This window comes from Aythya ferina, assembly GCF_964211825.1.
Source record: "Aythya ferina genome assembly, chromosome: 5".
Taxonomy (NCBI): Eukaryota; Metazoa; Chordata; class Aves; order Anseriformes; family Anatidae; genus Aythya; species Aythya ferina.
Genome location: NC_140301.1, coordinates 33,905,030 through 33,921,872, shown reverse-complemented (window position 1 = coordinate 33,921,872; position 16,843 = coordinate 33,905,030). Strand labels below are relative to the sequence as shown.

General features: G+C 50.3%; 2 protein-coding genes across 5 annotated transcripts in view; one reads left to right on the top strand and one right to left on the bottom strand.

The window, feature by feature from the left end:
• Window positions 1–5,206: 5,206 nt before the first annotated feature.
• On the top strand, window positions 5,207–14,293 carry ARFGAP2 (ARF GTPase activating protein 2). 2 transcript variants are annotated; one of them, XM_084519515.1, is made up of 17 exons: window positions 5,207–5,366; window positions 5,457–5,575; window positions 5,956–6,028; window positions 6,276–6,407; window positions 6,497–6,577; window positions 7,634–7,736; window positions 8,399–8,455; window positions 9,006–9,050; window positions 10,141–10,193; window positions 10,608–10,744; window positions 11,257–11,388; window positions 11,862–11,990; window positions 12,072–12,200; window positions 12,564–12,690; window positions 12,792–12,882; window positions 13,003–13,121; window positions 13,571–14,293. In XM_084519515.1, the coding sequence occupies exons 1-17, from the start codon at window positions 5,295–5,297 to the stop codon at window positions 13,589–13,591; spliced, it is 1,620 nt and encodes a 539-aa protein (XP_084375641.1). In that variant the 5' UTR covers window positions 5,207–5,294; the 3' UTR covers window positions 13,592–14,293. The 2 variants fall into 2 exon arrangements, with proteins under 2 accessions (XP_084375641.1, XP_084375642.1); XM_084519516.1 differs by lacking the exon at window positions 9,006–9,050 and having other exon boundaries at window positions 5,208–5,366.
• The window catches only part of CSTPP1 (centriolar satellite-associated tubulin polyglutamylase complex regulator 1), an 80,403-nt gene continuing 76,786 nt past the window's right edge, over window positions 13,227–16,843 (bottom strand). For 2 of the 3 annotated variants that reach the window (XM_084519548.1, XM_084519546.1), the window contains one exon: window positions 13,721–16,426. In XM_084519548.1, coding sequence (XP_084375674.1) covers window positions 16,246–16,426 — 181 coding nt within the window. In that variant the 3' untranslated portion in view covers window positions 13,721–16,245. Of the gene's footprint in view, window positions 13,246–13,720; window positions 16,427–16,843 lie in introns of those variants that run through there. The other variant, XM_084519547.1, reaches the window with a different exon arrangement.

Genomic DNA, 16,843 nt, shown 5'->3' with positions numbered 1-16,843 from the left:
AAACTGAGGCAAAGCCAGGTTGGCTGTGAAATAAAGGTCTCTGCTGTGCTCCTGCTGACCAGCTGAGGAGCACCATTCCCCTGGAGCTGCTGCTCTGGCCAGGCTGACGTCCCCCTGCCTGCAAACAGCCTGGGGATCCCTCTCCTGCTGCAGAGCACCCTGGTGAGACACGCAGTGCCAGCACATGGCCTTGCTGCTCACCTGGAAGGTCCCAGAGCCTGCAGCGTTCTGTGGACAAAGGTGTGCAGGTAGCAGGGACACTGTTGTCCCCGGGTTCCTGCTGCCACACACAGGAAGACTTCTGCAGTCACTGACGCATCGTCTGCCCTGTAAACCCCAGCTCTAAAGTCAGTCATTGTGTGCCACACGTTGTAACGGAGCTGCCTCTCCAGCAACATTGCTCCAAAGAGTCGCAAACAACATCAGAAATCTGTCCTCTGCATGCAGCCTGCCTGCTGAGGCACTGAAGGCTGAGCTCAGGGCTGGTATCGGAGCTGGAGACACCTGCAATGGAGAACACAGGAAGCTGAAGGAGAAAGATTTCATGAAACCATGGCCTAGGAAGAACTTGAGCAATGAGGAAGTGGCTACAAACCCTAAAGGCCACCTGCTCCTATGTGATCTGAGGGGTAACAGTCTCCCAAAGTGCTTTCCTTCCCTGCGGCAGGCTGCTTTGGTTTTCTGTCAGAGGCTGATGGATTCCCACCCCTCTTGGGTTCAGAGAACATGTTCCTCTCTCACTCCCTCTGGGAGTCTTTTTTGGCCTTTGCTCTATCCAAGGTTTCACAATTAGGTACTGAGATCTGCTGGTGTGCAGTTTTCTGTTCCCTAAAGAAGTTCTATTCCCCTTCATCCCAGCTGTGCCTCTTTCCTGCTTGCCCACGAGGATGTCTGTCAGTCACCCAGATGCAAGCTACTGCCTGCTTTCCCTGGTTCCCAGCCTTTCTGCTTCAGGCTCGTCACTGAACACGACCTCGTTTACCAGATGAAATGCTGTGTGACACAAGGCACACTCCAGGCCCCGCATTGCTCTGTGGCTCTCCACTGCTCCTTACAAGCTTCCCCCTTTTCTGCAGCTCAGTACAGCACTGGGCACAGCAAACTTTGCCTCTTCTGTTTATTAACCACTTCCCAGGGCTGAACATGTCTTTTATCAACCTCTGACTAATGGCTAAGTCTATCAACTACCCTCTGGGAGAGGGATGCAGCAACTGTGCCCTGGCTTGCTGTGGGGTCTGGTTGAGGGTCATTTTTCTCGCAGCTTCCATCCCTTTCAAGGCCGACAGCGGACCCAACACAATTTTGCCAATATGCCAGCAAATGTTTATTTTTTGTAACCTATTCTTCCACATCCCATCCCCTGGGCTGTCCAGAAGTGCCCCCTCATGGCTGAGGAGCCACTGTGACTGCTATGAGCCCGTGGCCATGCAACAGCACAGCCAAGAGTTCCAGTTCTGCCATGCTTGAGGCAGACAGGGTTTTTCTAGCTGCAATGAGGCCGAAGCTCTGCAAGGAGACTGTGCTGCTGCCATTTCCATTTTTTATGTACCTTGTTAGCTAGGACAGGAGTGATGTCTGTTGTTGAACCAGTCTTGCTGGTGCCAACTTCTGCTGTATTTTGGGGGACCTCAGGGTGTGCGTTGCTCCTTGGATGGCTTCTGTGTGGGAGAAAACAGTGGGTCATTCCAAGAACAGTTAAGACTGTGATGAATAAATCACCCCCAAAGGCATCCCCAAAGCCTCCCATGTCCCCAGCACCTGCAACACCAGGTGAGTGTTTCAAACCAGACCTTTGAAAATAAATATTTGCTTACAAGAGTGGAAATGGAGTTACGAAAGAAGAGCATGAAGACACACGTGCATGCACACACGCAGAGAGTCACTTAACAACTAGGTTATCGGCAGCAATCAGGACTCACGCTCCAGTTACCGTTTCCATCAAGCCCCAGCAGTTTTGCCTGGCAGCCCAGCAACATCAGCTGATGCAACTGAGAGGGACAGTCCTCTCCTCTCCTCTCCCTGTCAAGCCTTCCTAGCCCTTCCCTTACTCTTGCAGTCACAGGGGAAAGAGGGAGACCAGCTCAGCCACCAGAGCGGGTGCAAGGGGCATGATGTGCAGCAGGACCGGCCTTTCGGCTGCAGCGCAACCCCAAACTGGATGAAGCCAGCCACGACTGCTCCTCAGTATCTCCCAAGTTACCCACCCATCGTCTTCCTTTGTAGGTTCCTTCTACCTTTGCTGGATTGTCTCCAAACCACAACATTTGTAAGACTGCAGTAAAATTGTGTAAGTTGTAAACCTTAACAAAATATTCACTCTGCACATAACGTATTAGCTCCTTATCTTAAATCTTGCTGGAAGCATTGTACGGAGTCAGTGTGTGACGTGCCTGCCTGCCTTTGTACAGTACTTTTCCTAGGGAGGCAGTTACTAATTGCACTGGCACAGTGGCAGACTGGTCCCCAGTATCAGTAAACTGGTTGGTTAAAAAAAAATAAAAAAAAAAAATAGAAAAATAAAAGACTTAAGAATTTCTCCTCTCCCCAGGGAATAGCTAAATTCCTGGTACCCTACCACTCGCATTGTGATCCATGGGAAACTGTCTCTCCCAGTTATTTTGGGGCAGTTTACTGAATTTCCTGCTCCCTCCCCTATTCTTCTCATTCAGCAAAAGCACAAGCGGCCAACAGGTCCAAGAAGGAGGGCAGGACCCAGCCAGCACCCTCCCTCTCCCGCACAGTCCTTGCAGCCCGCAGTCTGTGCTGAACAGTGGAAAACAGCAAAGCCCCTGCTGCCCTCCGGGACCACCCTGCTTCCAGACAGATCCCCAGAGGGGCACCTTCTCCTTGCCTTCGCTCTGACCTGCAAGTGCAGGGCAGGTTTTCCCCCATCACAGCACTTAACTCCTGAGCCTCCCCAGCTCTCATCTGACTATCTCCTCACTTTGCCATTTATCCTTCCACGGTAACCTCAAACAATAAGATTCTGTGCTGATAAAAGCATCCCCAGTGGCATGGCAGGCTCCAAGAGCAAGCCTGGTCACCCTCCTTCGCTCTCCTGGATGATGCTGGGGACTGTCACCTCCTGACGGCAGTAGCAGCAAGGAGATCTCCGATTATGGGGCTACAGCTGGCTTGGGGTCTGGTGTCACAGCAGTCAGGAGGAAAGAGGTGAATGTCAGATGTGATGTAGGTGGACATGAAAGCTGAGGGCCAAAGAGCAGGCTGCCAGCTTGCAGCTCAGAAATTCAACAGCAAAGCACATGAGATGCAAGAGAAACAGATGCAGGAAATAGCAAGGACTGTGCAGTGACAGCACACGCTCGCAGGGAACAGTCAGCAGCGGGAGGTCTTTCCTGTACTGACAAAGGCAACAAAAAGAAGCTGACTATTTTTCAGACCAGCAGCATGCTCTTCCTGCTGTTTTTATGTAAAACTGATGGACAGGATCAGCAGCCTTGCCAGCACTTGGAGCAAACAGCGTGGGCTGGAAGGCTTGCAAGGGACACAGCTGAGGCAAGGAAGCTCAAGGAACCCTGCTGTAGCAAGCCCTCTTTGGACACAGCACAGCAAGCATAAACCATACACCCTTCACAGAGCAGAGCAGCCTGCACTGTCTCTCCAGGTGCCTCCTAGCACAGACAGGCAGGGACATTGTGTGACACTGACCTACAGACCTCTGAGGCTGCCTGGGCTCATGCCATTTCTCTCTCGTAAGCCCCAACTAGGGTTAACACCACCACAAATAGATTCTGTCCCTCCTGGCCCCCGCACAGCATCTCTGCCACATGGCCAAGCACAGACGCAGGCAGAATAAAGCCAGCAGAGGAGGGGAGCAGCAGCACACAACAGATGGGACAAGGCAGGAGCAAGCACCTCAGGCTGACACTGCTCAGGCCAGCAGAACACCACCACTCCCAGTATATGCTCACTGCCTGAACTGGCTTTCAGCAAATGCTCCTCTCCATGACAATATGCAATTTACGCAGTCTCCACCAAGCCACTATATGCTCTACCTCCTATCCCTCTATCTGCCTTCAGCTGCTACAACCCTAACAGCACTAACAGATCTTAATTGCCCTGAGCAGCCCCACCTGGAGCATTTACCCGCAGCTGCTGCCCATGTGTGGGTGGGTGTGGGTGTCCATTTAAGTTCAGCCCAGGGCTATTACCTCTTGTTTGAGCTAACCTGGGGAGGTGCTGCAGTCTGGCTGTGCCTTCTGGATCCTGCTGAGCTTGAGCCTGTTGTTAAATTCAGCTTGCCACCATGGACCTGCCTGGTGATTGCTAGACTTCATCCTGAGTTGTGAATTGCCTTCCTAGCCTGACTGCAGGCCTACCTCGTTGCCAGGGGCTTGCCTGGCAATCTCACCTCTTGGTTGCTCCCCTGCTTGCTGGGCTCAGGTTTTATGGGATGGGCCAGGACCGCTGAAGGCACAGCCCTACCAGGAGCTCCTCTCAGCTCCCCTTTTCCTAGGGCGCAGCTAGCCCTTGCTGCGCTCACTGCTGGCCCTCCTGGTATGTGCCCAGACAGCTGCACCACAAATGGGAGCAGGGAGCTCAGCTGGCTTAAAAATAGCCGTGACAAAAAGCTATCGCTTATTTCTTCTACCTGAGTGGGACCCCAGCACTGCAGGGGTAACCCAGAAAGGGGCACAGAAACCACCACGAGGCAGGGGCAGCCAGGGCTGTGCCTCACGGCCTCACCGTGGGGGAGCTCATGGCGGGTGCCTCAGCGGAGGGGCAGCCTGCCTCCTAGATCGGGTCTTGGCAGCGAGACCTGAAGTACAACGCCTGATTCCTCCGCTAAACCTTTTTTTTTTTTTTTTTTTTTTTTTTTTTCAGGGTCTTTTGCTAATTAGTTCAGTTGTTGCTGATTTTATCTGCGTGTCTTGGTGTTATGGAACTTAAGATCATGGATCGCGGGCTCCTAAGGCAGTTACTGCCACAGTCCTCGTGTGGAAAAAAAATAAAACGAAGCGAAAGGCAAGCCGTTCGATTTAACCCGAAAGCCGTTAAACTTAACCTGAAAGCCGCCATGCCCAGGCACTAACCCATTTCCTCTTATTTTATACGCAATAACTTGTCGTGACGGGGCAGCGTCCTCCGTGAGGCGAGCCCCCCCCTCAGTGCCCGCCCCGCGCTGCCGCTCCCCTCACGGGCGGCCACCGCCGAGCCCCGGGCGGGCGGGAGGCGGTGCCCGGGCCGCCCCCCTCGGAGGCCGGAGCCGCCGGGGCCCGTCCGGCTCCCGTAGCACCGCCCGTGGCTGCGGTGGCGTGTGGGAAGGAGAGACGATGGCGGCGGAGCCGGGCCGGGCGGAGATCCAGGCCTTCTTCAGGCGGCTGCGGGCGGCGCCGGCCAACAAGGTAACGGGCGGCGGGGGAGGAAGGGCGAGGGGACGGGGATCGGGAGGGAGCCGCCGGCCCTCAGCCGCCCTCTGCCTCTCTCTGCCTTAGTCCTGCTTCGACTGCGGCGCCAAGAACCCGAGCTGGGCCAGCGTCACCTACGGCGTCTTCCTCTGCATCGACTGCTCCGGAGCGCACCGCGCCCTGGGCGTGCACCTCAGCTTCATCAGGTTGGGGGGCACCCTGCGGGGCTGGGCGAGCTGGGGAGGAGAAGAGTTCGGGTGTGGCTTCTGTGTGCGGGGAGAATTGGGTCTGGGGTGCCGCTGTCTGGCCGTGTGTGCTGCCCCGAGGGGCTGTGAGGCGGTGAGGTGCCACCCTCACCTTCTAAATGTGAGTGCTGATCACTCACGGACTTTACTGATCACTTTAAAAGTCCAAATCGATTCCTTCTGGGAGTAAACAAGTTACCGAGATGTTCTTCCCCCCTTTGCCACCATTACTCTGCTGGGATATCTGGCGATTCGAGCTCAGAGCATGCTTTTTTTTTTTTTTTTTTTTTGCCTTTGCCACGCCTGCCTATTGTTGATAGGAGTAACTTGTTCTTGCGCAGGTCCACGGAGCTGGATTCCAACTGGAACTGGTTCCAGCTGAGGTGCATGCAAGTCGGCAGCAATGCCAACGCGGTAAGGAGCCTTTGTAGGCATTTTGCTTGCTTTCCGGTTTGCTAAGCCACGTCTTCTGTTCCTTGTCCCTTTCCTCTGTGGCTTTCTGGGTGCCAGCCTCGCTGCCATACCGTGGTCCATACCGTGTGCTCAGAGCTATATCCTCTGTCTCTGGGAAGCTTCCTCTTCCTGTTGTCTTTGCATTGTGTCTAACGCTTGCCTGAGTGTGACCTGGCAGCCAGGAGACTGAACATTGTTCTCTTTTCAGACTGCTTTCTTCCGTCAGCATGGCTGCACTACAACAGATGCCAATGCGAAGTACAACAGTCGAGCTGCCCAGATGTACAGGGAGAAGATCCGGCAGCTGGCGAGCGCTGCCATGGCCAAGTATGGCACTGATGTAAGTTGAAGCAGCTCTCTGCTGTTAGATACGTAGAACTGGGTGCTGAGTCTTGTAGGATAGCTTCTTCTTTCCTCTTTTCTCTTCAGCTGCTCATAGATGGACTGAGTGGAGCCCCTGGGCACTCCCCTGACAAGAGCGATGCTGATTTCTTCATGGAGCACACACAGGTGAGAAGCTGTCCAACCAGACAGCCCAAACAGCTCTCAGAGAGCCAGCTGGTCACCCAGGAGCCTGGAGAGGCAGTAGGAACAGTCCTGCTTAGACTGGAGGGATTTTAAGTTGTATACACATTCAGTAGGAACACGGAACAACTAAGATTCAGTCATCAGCCTGGTATATAATCCACAGATCTAAATATTTCCACATGGGGCCTGTAATATCCATGTCCTTTCTCTTTGAAAGTATCTTCATCTTCAAGGGATACTCAGAGTCATCAATTACTCCCTGGAAAATTCTTTTTCTACTGCTTTAATGCAGAGTCTGTGGACAGTTAAAGAGAGGGCTGGCTGTTATGTGAAACTTCTGGTTAAGTCAGCTTTCCAGTGCATAGACCTTGGTGAAGTTGGATTTAGGCAAGTGCTTCTACAATGCAAAGTGGATTATCTCAACTGAATGTAGTGATGTGACAATGTGGCAACAAGTTATCTGGCAGTAAGGACAATGGAAATCACAGTTATTTTCATAGTCCTGCTTTCAGTTGCGATAGTTAACTTTCTACAAAATACCCCCCAGCCTGCTCCCCTCAGTTTCATTGTTCAGCATGATGCTGTGTCATGTGGGACATCCCTTCGGCCAGTGTGAGTGAGCTGTCCTGGTTGTGTCCTCTCCCAGCTTCTTGTACCCCACCCTCCTTGCTAGCAGGGCACCATAAGAAGCTGCAAAATCCTTGACTCAGCATAAGCACTGCTTAGCAACAACTGAAACATTGTAGTATTAATATTATTCTCATTCTAAATCCAAAGCATAACACCATATCAGCTCCCAGACGAAACCAGGACACTCATTCAGCTGGCTTCTCTTTTATTTTTTTTTTTTTTTTTTGTCCCTGATAATAATGTGTGGACAGCTCCACATTCCCTTATCTTCAGCAAAGGGTTAGTCTGGAGTTGGGAACATGTTTTCTTGACCTCAAATTCAGTACAAGTTATTGAACTTGAAGTAAGTTGAGGATGGTTAGATTCGTTCATTCTCTGCAAATCATTCAAATGAGCATCTCCTTGCAGTCTTCCAGTACCTGGGACGTAGCAGATGCCAGCCAGAATCTTGCACAGTCTTCCCTGGAGGTGGAAAAAGCACCAAAGTCATCAGAAGGCAGTGAAGCATCAAGTGAGTTCCCTGCTTAATAATTTTCTCGAGAACCTGACTTAATGTCCAGGATGTCCAGGAGAGTACAGTTCTGTACCACAGTTGGAAGGGCTAAGCTTTGTCCCTTGGTTCAGGCTTGAAGAAACTGTGTGCTGTCTGATGTTAAATTAGTGGACACTTAAAAGAACAGCTTGGTTTGGGCTCAAGGAGTCAGTTCTTTGCATTTCCTGAAATGCATAAAAAACAGTTTAGTTGGGGATGGTTGCTCTGTTTCTCTACTTCCAGACGTAATTCTTCATTTAAACACTTCTCTCTATCCCTTGAATTTGATTGTTCTATATTCACATTTTATTTTCAGACCTGAAAACCATTTCTAGGGTGAATTACAAAGAAACCAAGAATGTGGGAGAACAGATGTAATTTGAAACAGCTTTTGTATTCCCTTGACAGAGTATTTACTTTCTTTTAATGCATTAAGAGCACTGCAGAATGGTTAACTTGCTCTGTGGAGACTTAAGGTGGTTGTGCTTGGCAAATTGCACCTTTCAAATGGAAATTAGATTGTTGAAGGAATTTCTGGGTGATGGGGGGGCAGAGGAGGTAGAAGACATAGGGCAGAACTGTGAACACAGAAAAGGAAGGAGAATTTCTCTGAATGTTCTCTTCTGTTCTTGTGCTCGCAGATCCCAGCCAAGGTCCATCTATTGACTTGTTGAGCACATCTCCTAAAGCTCCTCTAGGTAAGTAACGCTTCAGTATGTCCTGGATCAGTCTTGCTGTTACACGTACTGTTCTGTAGTAACTTTAGTAGAACTGTAACTAATGAGCCTATTTTCAGAATATTGAAAGGTGTTTTATCTGACTATGGAGCAAATACTGATGATCTCCATAAATTCCAAAACCACTCCACAGCTTATTGGAGGTTTCTTGCTCCTTTGGATGATTGAGTCCAAAGCTGTCTCGTTCTCAAAAACTTGTTTTCGTTTCTGGGCTTTGGTCAAAACTTGGTATTTGCGTATCTGGAACTTGGTTGACCAAGGCCACGTGGCTGTTTTGTGTTTCATCTGGCTTTTTCCCCTAGAAGCTTGGAACAAATACGCATTTAGTTTGCTGAATAACAGGTGTTTATATCTGATTGTCCCCCACCATTACTGTCCTGGCCACACACAACGTATAGCTCAGCTTCTTTTCTTACCAAGAGTGTGCTCCTGGCCCACAGGGGGCTTCATCCTGGGTGGAAAGCCTGTGTCCTTAAGCGTCTGTTCATTCCCCGTGTTTGTTTCTTCTCAGACGCGTCCATGTGTCTATCAACACAAGAGCCTGCTCCTGCCAGAGGTAACTGGCTAACAGCTGGCCTGCTCTGGCTGCTTGTGACAACTCTGCCTGCCCCTTTTGTAATTCTGCCTTCAATAACTTTAGCTTCTTGTGCTTAGAGGGAGAGAATGAGCCAAAGCTTACATGTATTGTATTGGGATCTAAACCAGCTATTACTTCTCTGGAAATGGACCTTATTGTTACTTCTATTAAAACATTTCTTGACAGTAATCAATAAAATCAGGACCAGTATGCTGAAAGCAGACTGATAGTGATGAACGTGCCAAACCCCTTATTTCAAAAAAAAATCTTATGGTAAAATGAGAAAAGATCGTTCTTGACAGCCTTCCCAGTATCTCAAGTATGGATTGACAAAAGTCATGTGGGTGTAGAAAGCAAGGAAACAGTTCTGTGGAAGAGAATCCCACGAGGGCAGTAAGACTGGAGCTACATAATGTTAAAAGCTGGAAAAGTGTCCTGGGCAGTCCCCCTTTATGCTTGCTTTGTTCTTACACATTTTCCACAGGCACCTACTGCTTGGCTGGATCTTGGCTGTTATACAGGTGTGGCGTGCTTTATGCCCTCAGAGTGACAGGTTTCTGGTAGAAGGTGTTGAGGAACCTGTTGCTTCTACAGCTCGCTGCACTTTAGGTCCATTTTGTTGGTGGTCTGTACATGTAAACGTTGCTTTAGGGTTCCTGCTTTCATCCCTAAGGCACTGGTGAGACGCTGACCTTCATGTGGTTTTGAAGCTTCGTTTTCCTGGGTTTATGTATGAAATAAATGTAGTGTCTCTAGCAACCCTGATCTGTACTGGACAGGGTCGCCAACTGCATGACACCTGGAGGAGCTTTTTGAAGGTCTCAATTCAGTTACAAGCTTCTCCAGGGATGGGCATGCTTCTCTAGGCCACCAGCCTGCAATTGTGGAGCTTTTCAGTGCATCTTTCTTGGCTGGGTGAAATCACCCAGCTTTCTGATGCAAAGCTGCATGGTGTGCCCTGGATTCTGTAGCAGCTGGACTGGGGTGGATGTCTGTGTGGGTTCCTGACTAATTTTGGCTTCTTAAATTAATTCATTTCTGTTTGTTTGCTGCTTTCCTCCTCTTGCAGAACTTAAATCCTCCCTCATCGGAAAGAAGAAGCCTGGAGCTGCCAAGAAAGGGGTACGTCTGAGCTCTTACTTTCTGGAGAGGAGGCAGAGCACGTCTCGTATTACTGCTGTCCTTTCCCTGGGCCTGTGCTTTCTGCCATTACCCAAGCTGTCTACTGAGAGATCTGTTTGGGGAAGGCAGAGCTTTATCTCAACGCCTCTTTTGAAAGCTAGCTTGTAAATTAATGGACAAAAACAAATAGGGTTTGGATTGTTACTGGAGTGTATGTGGCTAATCTCTTCACACTGGGCACCGGTGGGTCAACTCTCATGGTTTTTTTCCATCCTCTGCTGCAGGCTGTCCTGGGACTGTAGGTTGTGACTAAACAGGGAGACCAAAAGCCTGAGCTGCTGGTTTTCTTGTACTGCGAACAGCTTAGGGGGAAGAAGTCCTTTTTGTATGTTTTTTTTTTCCTTTCTTTCTCAGCTGGGTGCAAAGAAAGGTCTTGGAGCCCAGAAAGTGAGCAGCCAGAGCTTCAGTGAGATTGAGCGGCAAGCCCAGGTGGCAGAGCAGCTGAAGGAGCAGCAGGCAGCGGAGTCCAGGAAACAAGCTGAGGAGTCCATGTAAGTGCCCTGTCTGGGCCGTACGCCTTGTGTACGTAAGGTAGAAGTAACACATGGTTGATGCTGTTCTAGGACTGTCTGATATGACTACAGAACATCCACAACCAGTCCTTACAGCAGGGCACAAGCTATATTGCTGTATTTTATTCAAATTAGTACCTCTGGAAGGTTTTAAGGAGCAGATATGCATTTTTTTTATTTTTCTGTGGACCTTTGGCCAGGACTGATAAAAGCAAAGGCTGAGCTGGGTGGGTGTTCTTGTGCATCTGTCTCAGGGGGTACAGAGGCAATACCTACACCAAGAAAATTACATTTTGCTAGAAAAGAGTTGAATCCCAGTGGAGGTGAGGTGGGGAGACAAGCTGCTATGAAGGGATTTTTGGCTGTGCTGCTGTGGAAGCAGGTGTTTTCAGGGGTTGTCAGGGTTGCTCTTCCCCTTGTCCCTCCACAGCATGGGCTGGGTTAGGGCAGAAGGGTAATGGGCTGGTACTCACTGCAGCTCTTTCCTTTAGAGTCACCTCGATGCGACTGGCTTATCAGGAACTGCAGCTCGATCGGAAGAAGGAAGAGAAGAAACTTCAGAACCTCGAAGGGAAGAAGCGTGAACAAGCTGAGAGGCTAGGCATGGGCTTGGTGTCAAGAAGGTACTTGGCTGGGGATGGCATGGGGTAGAGGTGCTCTGGAACCACACTGCTCTAAAACAGTTTCCCAAAGGCAGTAGCTTGCTGCTGCTCTAACAAAAGGAAGGGAATCTTCTTGCATGCTGGACTGTGTCTAAAAATGCTTCACACCGCAGAAGGAATGGAGACTGTTCAAAGGTTCCACTTCTTGTGTGAGCTTTTCCAAAGTTGCTTGTGGCCTGTCAGTGCCTAGCTCTGAAGCCTTACAACTCCACAGATGTCTGCGTGTAGGCAGGCATCACCCTACCTCCCTTAAGAAGGTAAGTCAAGACTTTGAGGGATTCAAGCCTGACGTGTGGTAAAGGGGGTTGGCTCCCCACAACTTCCCTCCAGCTCTGTGGCACCTGCCCTGTCTCTGAAGGCCAGATTCAGTTTTGAGGGAGACTGTTTGTAGGAGCTCGTAGCTGTCAGCCCTGACCGCCTGTTTGTTGTGCTAGCTCTGTTTCACACTCGGTGATGTCTGAGATGCAAGTCATTGAGCAGGAGACGCCACTGGCCGTGAAATCTTCCCGCTCCCAATTGGACCTGTTTGAAGATGCTGGAAGCTTCACATCTGGACCCCCCAAGTAAGACTAAGCTTCAGTGTAATGTTTGGCTTGTTTCTAAATTGAGTATCTGGCTTAAACTACCTATTTTTTGGTACCTAGGTACAAATATAGTCCCTTCTCATTTGAAGATGCCTTTGGCTCACGATGGGAAACAGACTCTTCGTGGGGTGTTGACAAAGAGGAGGAACCAGAGGTGACAATTTCCAGTATTCGGCCAATTTCAGAGAGGTAAAGCACCTGCTACCGTACTGTCCTTGTACGGGACAAAGGGATGGGTCTAGGAGTTGTGGCGGAGATGCTACCGTGCTGTGACAGGAGCTGAGCCTTAGGCTGCAGAAGATCACTTGCATGGGTAATCCTGAGAAAAGGGGCCTTTGGTGAGAGATCCTTTGGGCACTTCTTTTCCTATTGTGTCACAGCCCTTATGGTCATCAAATGGGGTCTGTCCTGGGGTGGAGGGAGGAGAGAACTCTGGTAGCAGCTAGCCCTTGGGGTTTGTTCCTCTCCTTCCATCAGATGGGATATGAGACATGTCTTTCTCTACTGTGTTGCTGAGCTTAAGCTGAGCTGTCTCCTCTCTCTCTTCCTCAGGCCCACCAGTAGAAGAGATACAGAGAACAGGACATCAGTTGTGGAATCAAATGAAGCTCGGCAGAAGTTCGCAGGAGCTAAAGCTATCTCTTCAGATATGTTCTTTGGGCGGGAAGCAGATGCTGAGGTAAATGCACTTTGCAGTGCTCTGACTTCATCTCCTGTTTGCTCAGGTTGTTCTCTGTTCCGTTCCTTTATCTTTTTTATTTGTTTTCCTTTCTTCTGCAGTACGAAGCCAGATCCCGACTGCAGCAGCTCTCAGGCAGCAGCGCTATCAGTTCTGCAGACCTGTTTGGAGAGGCTGAGAATGCGCACTCAGGTTTGTTAGCGCTCAGTGGGTTGAGGAAGGGAGTGCAGCTTCAGAGGACCTCAACAGGAGGGGCTCAGGGTGTTCTCTGGAGCCGGAGAACTCCAGCCTTACTCCTCCTGGTTCTTGTAGGTGGCGTGTCGATTGGAAATGTCCTGCCTGCAGCCGATATCGCACAGTTCAAGCAAGGAGTGAAGTCAGTTGCTGGCAAGATGGCTGTCCTAGCCAACGGGGTGATGAACTCCCTCCAGGTGAGGTTGCACTGCAGCACCTTCAGACAGGTTCTAGTCATGTTCGGGGACTTCGACCATATCCTGGCCATTCCGAGTGATTTCACTGGGATTATCATCGTCTTCTCAAATTATATAGAAAGTCCTAGGTAGAGATGAGCCCTTTTGTAGCTGAGGATTCTATAGCGGACCAATTCCCGGTGGCTGGTGAATGCTACTCGGACAACATTATTCTCTTGCTGGACAGGTTACTATGTTACGTTAGATATGCCTTTTCCCACAGATCTTTAAACTTAAAAAATTGAGCCCATTTTACCTCCTGTCTTTGCAAGGTGTCCTCTCTTGAGGCAACCTGTTGTTGACCATTGTGTATTGATTGCATTAATGCCAAACCCCCATGACCTTGTTATTTTCTTCTTTGGAGTTTGCAGAGTGTTACAGAATGGTGTCTCGGTGTGTTTCCTCCCCAGGATCGTTATGGTTCATATTGATGACCCAGGAACTGCAACTCGCAGGGAAGCCAGCAGGAGGCACTGATGCCACCTTCGCCTGGAGTAAACTCTGCAGGATTGTCTTAGTTTGTCTGGGGTGGGTGGGGAGGGGAGAAGGAAAGCAGAAGGGGGCAGGACATGGCTGTGCCCAGGATGCTTTCCAAATATCTGAATTCCACTCTGCATTAAAATTCGATGTGCCCTCAGACCCACTGCTATCTACTAGCCAGTGGAGATGGGGATAACCTCACGGCTGTGAAAGATGTGGGAATTCCTGTGACTGCCCTCATCAGTGCTCCTATCCTTCTTGGCCCATCCCTTAGCTGACCACGTGACAGAGGAAATGGGAATGCTGTTTTTCTGAATGTGTTACCTGGTCCCCATGGACATGACTGTTGCTTTCTGTTCTGCTCAGTGCTCTTACTGCCTGATCCCAAGCAGGCTGCTGCAGCAGTTCACAGCACGGGTAAGGCATTTTCAACTGCAAGGTTCTAGTGTGCATGGTAAGCCATGGTGTCACAATTCCTCTGTATTTGCAGGGTTTGCCTTTTACCATGGGATAATCCTTTTTATTGTCTTGTAAACCGGCATATATTGATGCGGGAGAACAAATCAAGCAAAGATTATTTTTTTTAGCTTCTAATCACATCATGAGCAAAAAAAAGGCCCAGGCCATGAAGTACTATAAAGATATTTGCTGGACCCTTGGTTATTGTGTTGCCCTACCCTATCTTCCATCCAGACTTGGACAGAGGGGGAAGGTCCTGAAACCCTGGCTTAAGTGGGACAGGGGTGAGGGAGGCTGTCCCCATGGGGACTGCAACCTTAGTCCTACTCAGGTGGGCTCTTTGCTTCTGAGTGTGGTTTCAACAAGAGCAGTTTTCCCTTTTCTTTATGCAGTTGAGGATCGGATGGGCCTCTTTTTTTTTTTTCCCTGTTCTTATTTTGCAACTATTGCAAAATAGCTGGATGAGCAAAACGATTTAACTCCATGGGTTCCTGTCAGCAAACGCCCCCTCCAGGGCTGGGCCCCCACCTTGTGCCAGATGTGCACGGACCCCCCTGGTCCATTGGGGGCTGCGTGGCAGCAGCCAGAGGGGCCGTGGTACCCCCAGGGCTGTGGCGGGGGTGGAAGTGGCTGAGGGTTGAATGTGCTTGCGTGGGTGGTGTGGGCACGGTGCCATTTGTGCTGGGGGTGGCAGCGGGCCCCACCCGGGCGGGGTCAGCATTGTGGGGCCCCATGAGAGGCCACTGGGGCCTGGGGGGGGGGGGCACAGACCACAGTTTCTCAGGCTTGGCCCCAGGCCTTGCACTGCATGCTTTATTCCCTTGCTTTGGTTGTTGCCCACTGCTGGGTGAGGAAAAAACGTGCAGTTAAAGAGCATGCTGATAACTTACAATCAATAAATACCTCCCCCTACCTCCACAGCCAGGTCAGCAGTAGCTAAAAGATTACTCTTAAAATAGTTCCAGCATGTGCTGAATCCGCTCGGCTTAGGGCAGCGCTAAGCTTTGGGTTAACAGATCTTAGTAGCCTACACCGTGCAGCATTTTAGGGCAGGGAAGAGCAAAGAGGCTCCCAAAGGCTCACGAGAAATTGGGGTGTCTTGCGAAATAACAAGTCCATGCAAGCTGTGACAGAGATGCATGGCTGGTCAGCTGTTCAGGGCTGTGGAGGCCAAGCTGCAGAGTTAGTTACCACTGAGGCTGCAATTCTTTCTGTAGCTGTACAGGCCACACCGCGATGCTACAACAATGCCAATATTTACAAAAAGTACCTGGGCCTCACTTGAAAACTGCCTCCTTCTCCCCCAGTGCTTCTGCCCACCAACCCCCAGCAGATACACTGTGTTGGCAGGCTGCACCACCACCTGTGGCCAAACCATCTGAAGACTTTTCATCTCTCTGTTCCACCCCCCTCTCCAAAGCCTGCTTTCAGCAAATGAGCTTAACGGGGAGGCCTCCCAGAAGGGAACTCGGCACAGCAGAGGATCCGCAAAGCACCATGCAGTACTTGCTGAAATCTAGCTTATTATTTGCTTTGGCTTGGCTTGGACTCATGGAGGAGGAAGCTGTGACAGGTGGCAAGGCACTACCTAAACCCTTCTATTCTAGGAACTTAAGGAATTTCTCTACCTTTGATCACATGCAGGTGCAGCTTTACTGGGAATAATTACAATGGAGCGTGAATGCAAAGCTGCCGCTGGCAATTTAACCACTCTATTGTCTAGGCCAAGTCTGAACACAGCTACACAACAAAACCCTGGCACCCAGCCTGTGCCAGCGCTCCCACTGCTCCAGCACCTGCTGAACTGGGAGAGAGCCCTGGCTGGGAGAACGCCGGGCTATTTCCAAGTACGGGCAGCTCGAGCAGCTGCTGGTTTGTCGTCTTACGTGCCAGCAGATGGCAGCAGAACTCTGCAGCTGGAAATAGCTACTCCTACACAGATTTGGATCTAGGGAAAAAAAAAAAAAGGCAGCGTTCTTGCTGGGAAGGGACAGGTGGACTTGGCAATGGGGCTTGGCACAGCCGTGCACACACTGGTGATGTGGATGTAACCCAGTGCCAGAGCAGATGCTCTGGGAGGAGGTGCTGCACCTCCAGGGAGATGTGGACAAACCAAAGATGGGACCGGTGCCCACCCTCACAACCTTCAGTTTTCAGAGGAGTCTGTCTCTTCGTTGGAGCCTTCACTCTCAGCATCCATTTTTCGGCGATGGTGGAGAGGTTTCCAGGGAGAGTTAATCCTGGGTGAGTGACGGACAGGCAAATTAGCAGTGTCCCCGCTGGAGCTGGTAGGAGCAGAGATGGCAAGCCCTGAAACCTGAGCTATCCTGGAAGAGAAAAGACAAATGCTGGGTAGCCGAGCTTGTCATCTCCAGCCTTAACCATAGCAATTTTGGAGTAAACTCGTGAAGAGGACTTGTTCCCAACTAGAAAGATGTTCATGGCAAAGATGGGGAATACTTTACACCAGTATCTGCCAGACTTGCTGTGCAAATCTTTTTCCCCTGTTAAAACAGAACATCTGGGCTCAGCCTGTGTCTCCTAACACTCCTGGTTTTCACCATCCAACTTTTTTTTTTTTCCTAACCAAGGTGCATTTCCTCCCCAGTTTCTGAAGCCTTTTCTAAGGATTTTGTTAGCACCACCAAGGCACCCCAGGAGGCCCTCTCTGCCCAGGCTGCTCTGTTAGCTCCTCTCTTGTCTTATAGTTGAGTAAAAGACTAGGGGCAGTACTTCAGTGAAGC

Excerpts from the sequence above, each read along its gene's own strand:
- ARFGAP2 (XM_084519515.1), top strand. The coding sequence starts at position 5,295 with ATGGCGGCGGAGCCGGGCCGGGCGGAGATCCAGGCCTTCTTCAGGCGG. Across the intron at positions 7,737-8,398 it reads AGAAGGCAGTGAAGCATCAA|ATCCCAGCCAAGGTCCATCT; the intron begins GTGAGTTCCCTG and ends TTGTGCTCGCAG. Across the intron at positions 12,883-13,002 it reads GGCTGAGAATGCGCACTCAG|GTGGCGTGTCGATTGGAAAT; the intron begins GTTTGTTAGCGC and ends TGGTTCTTGTAG.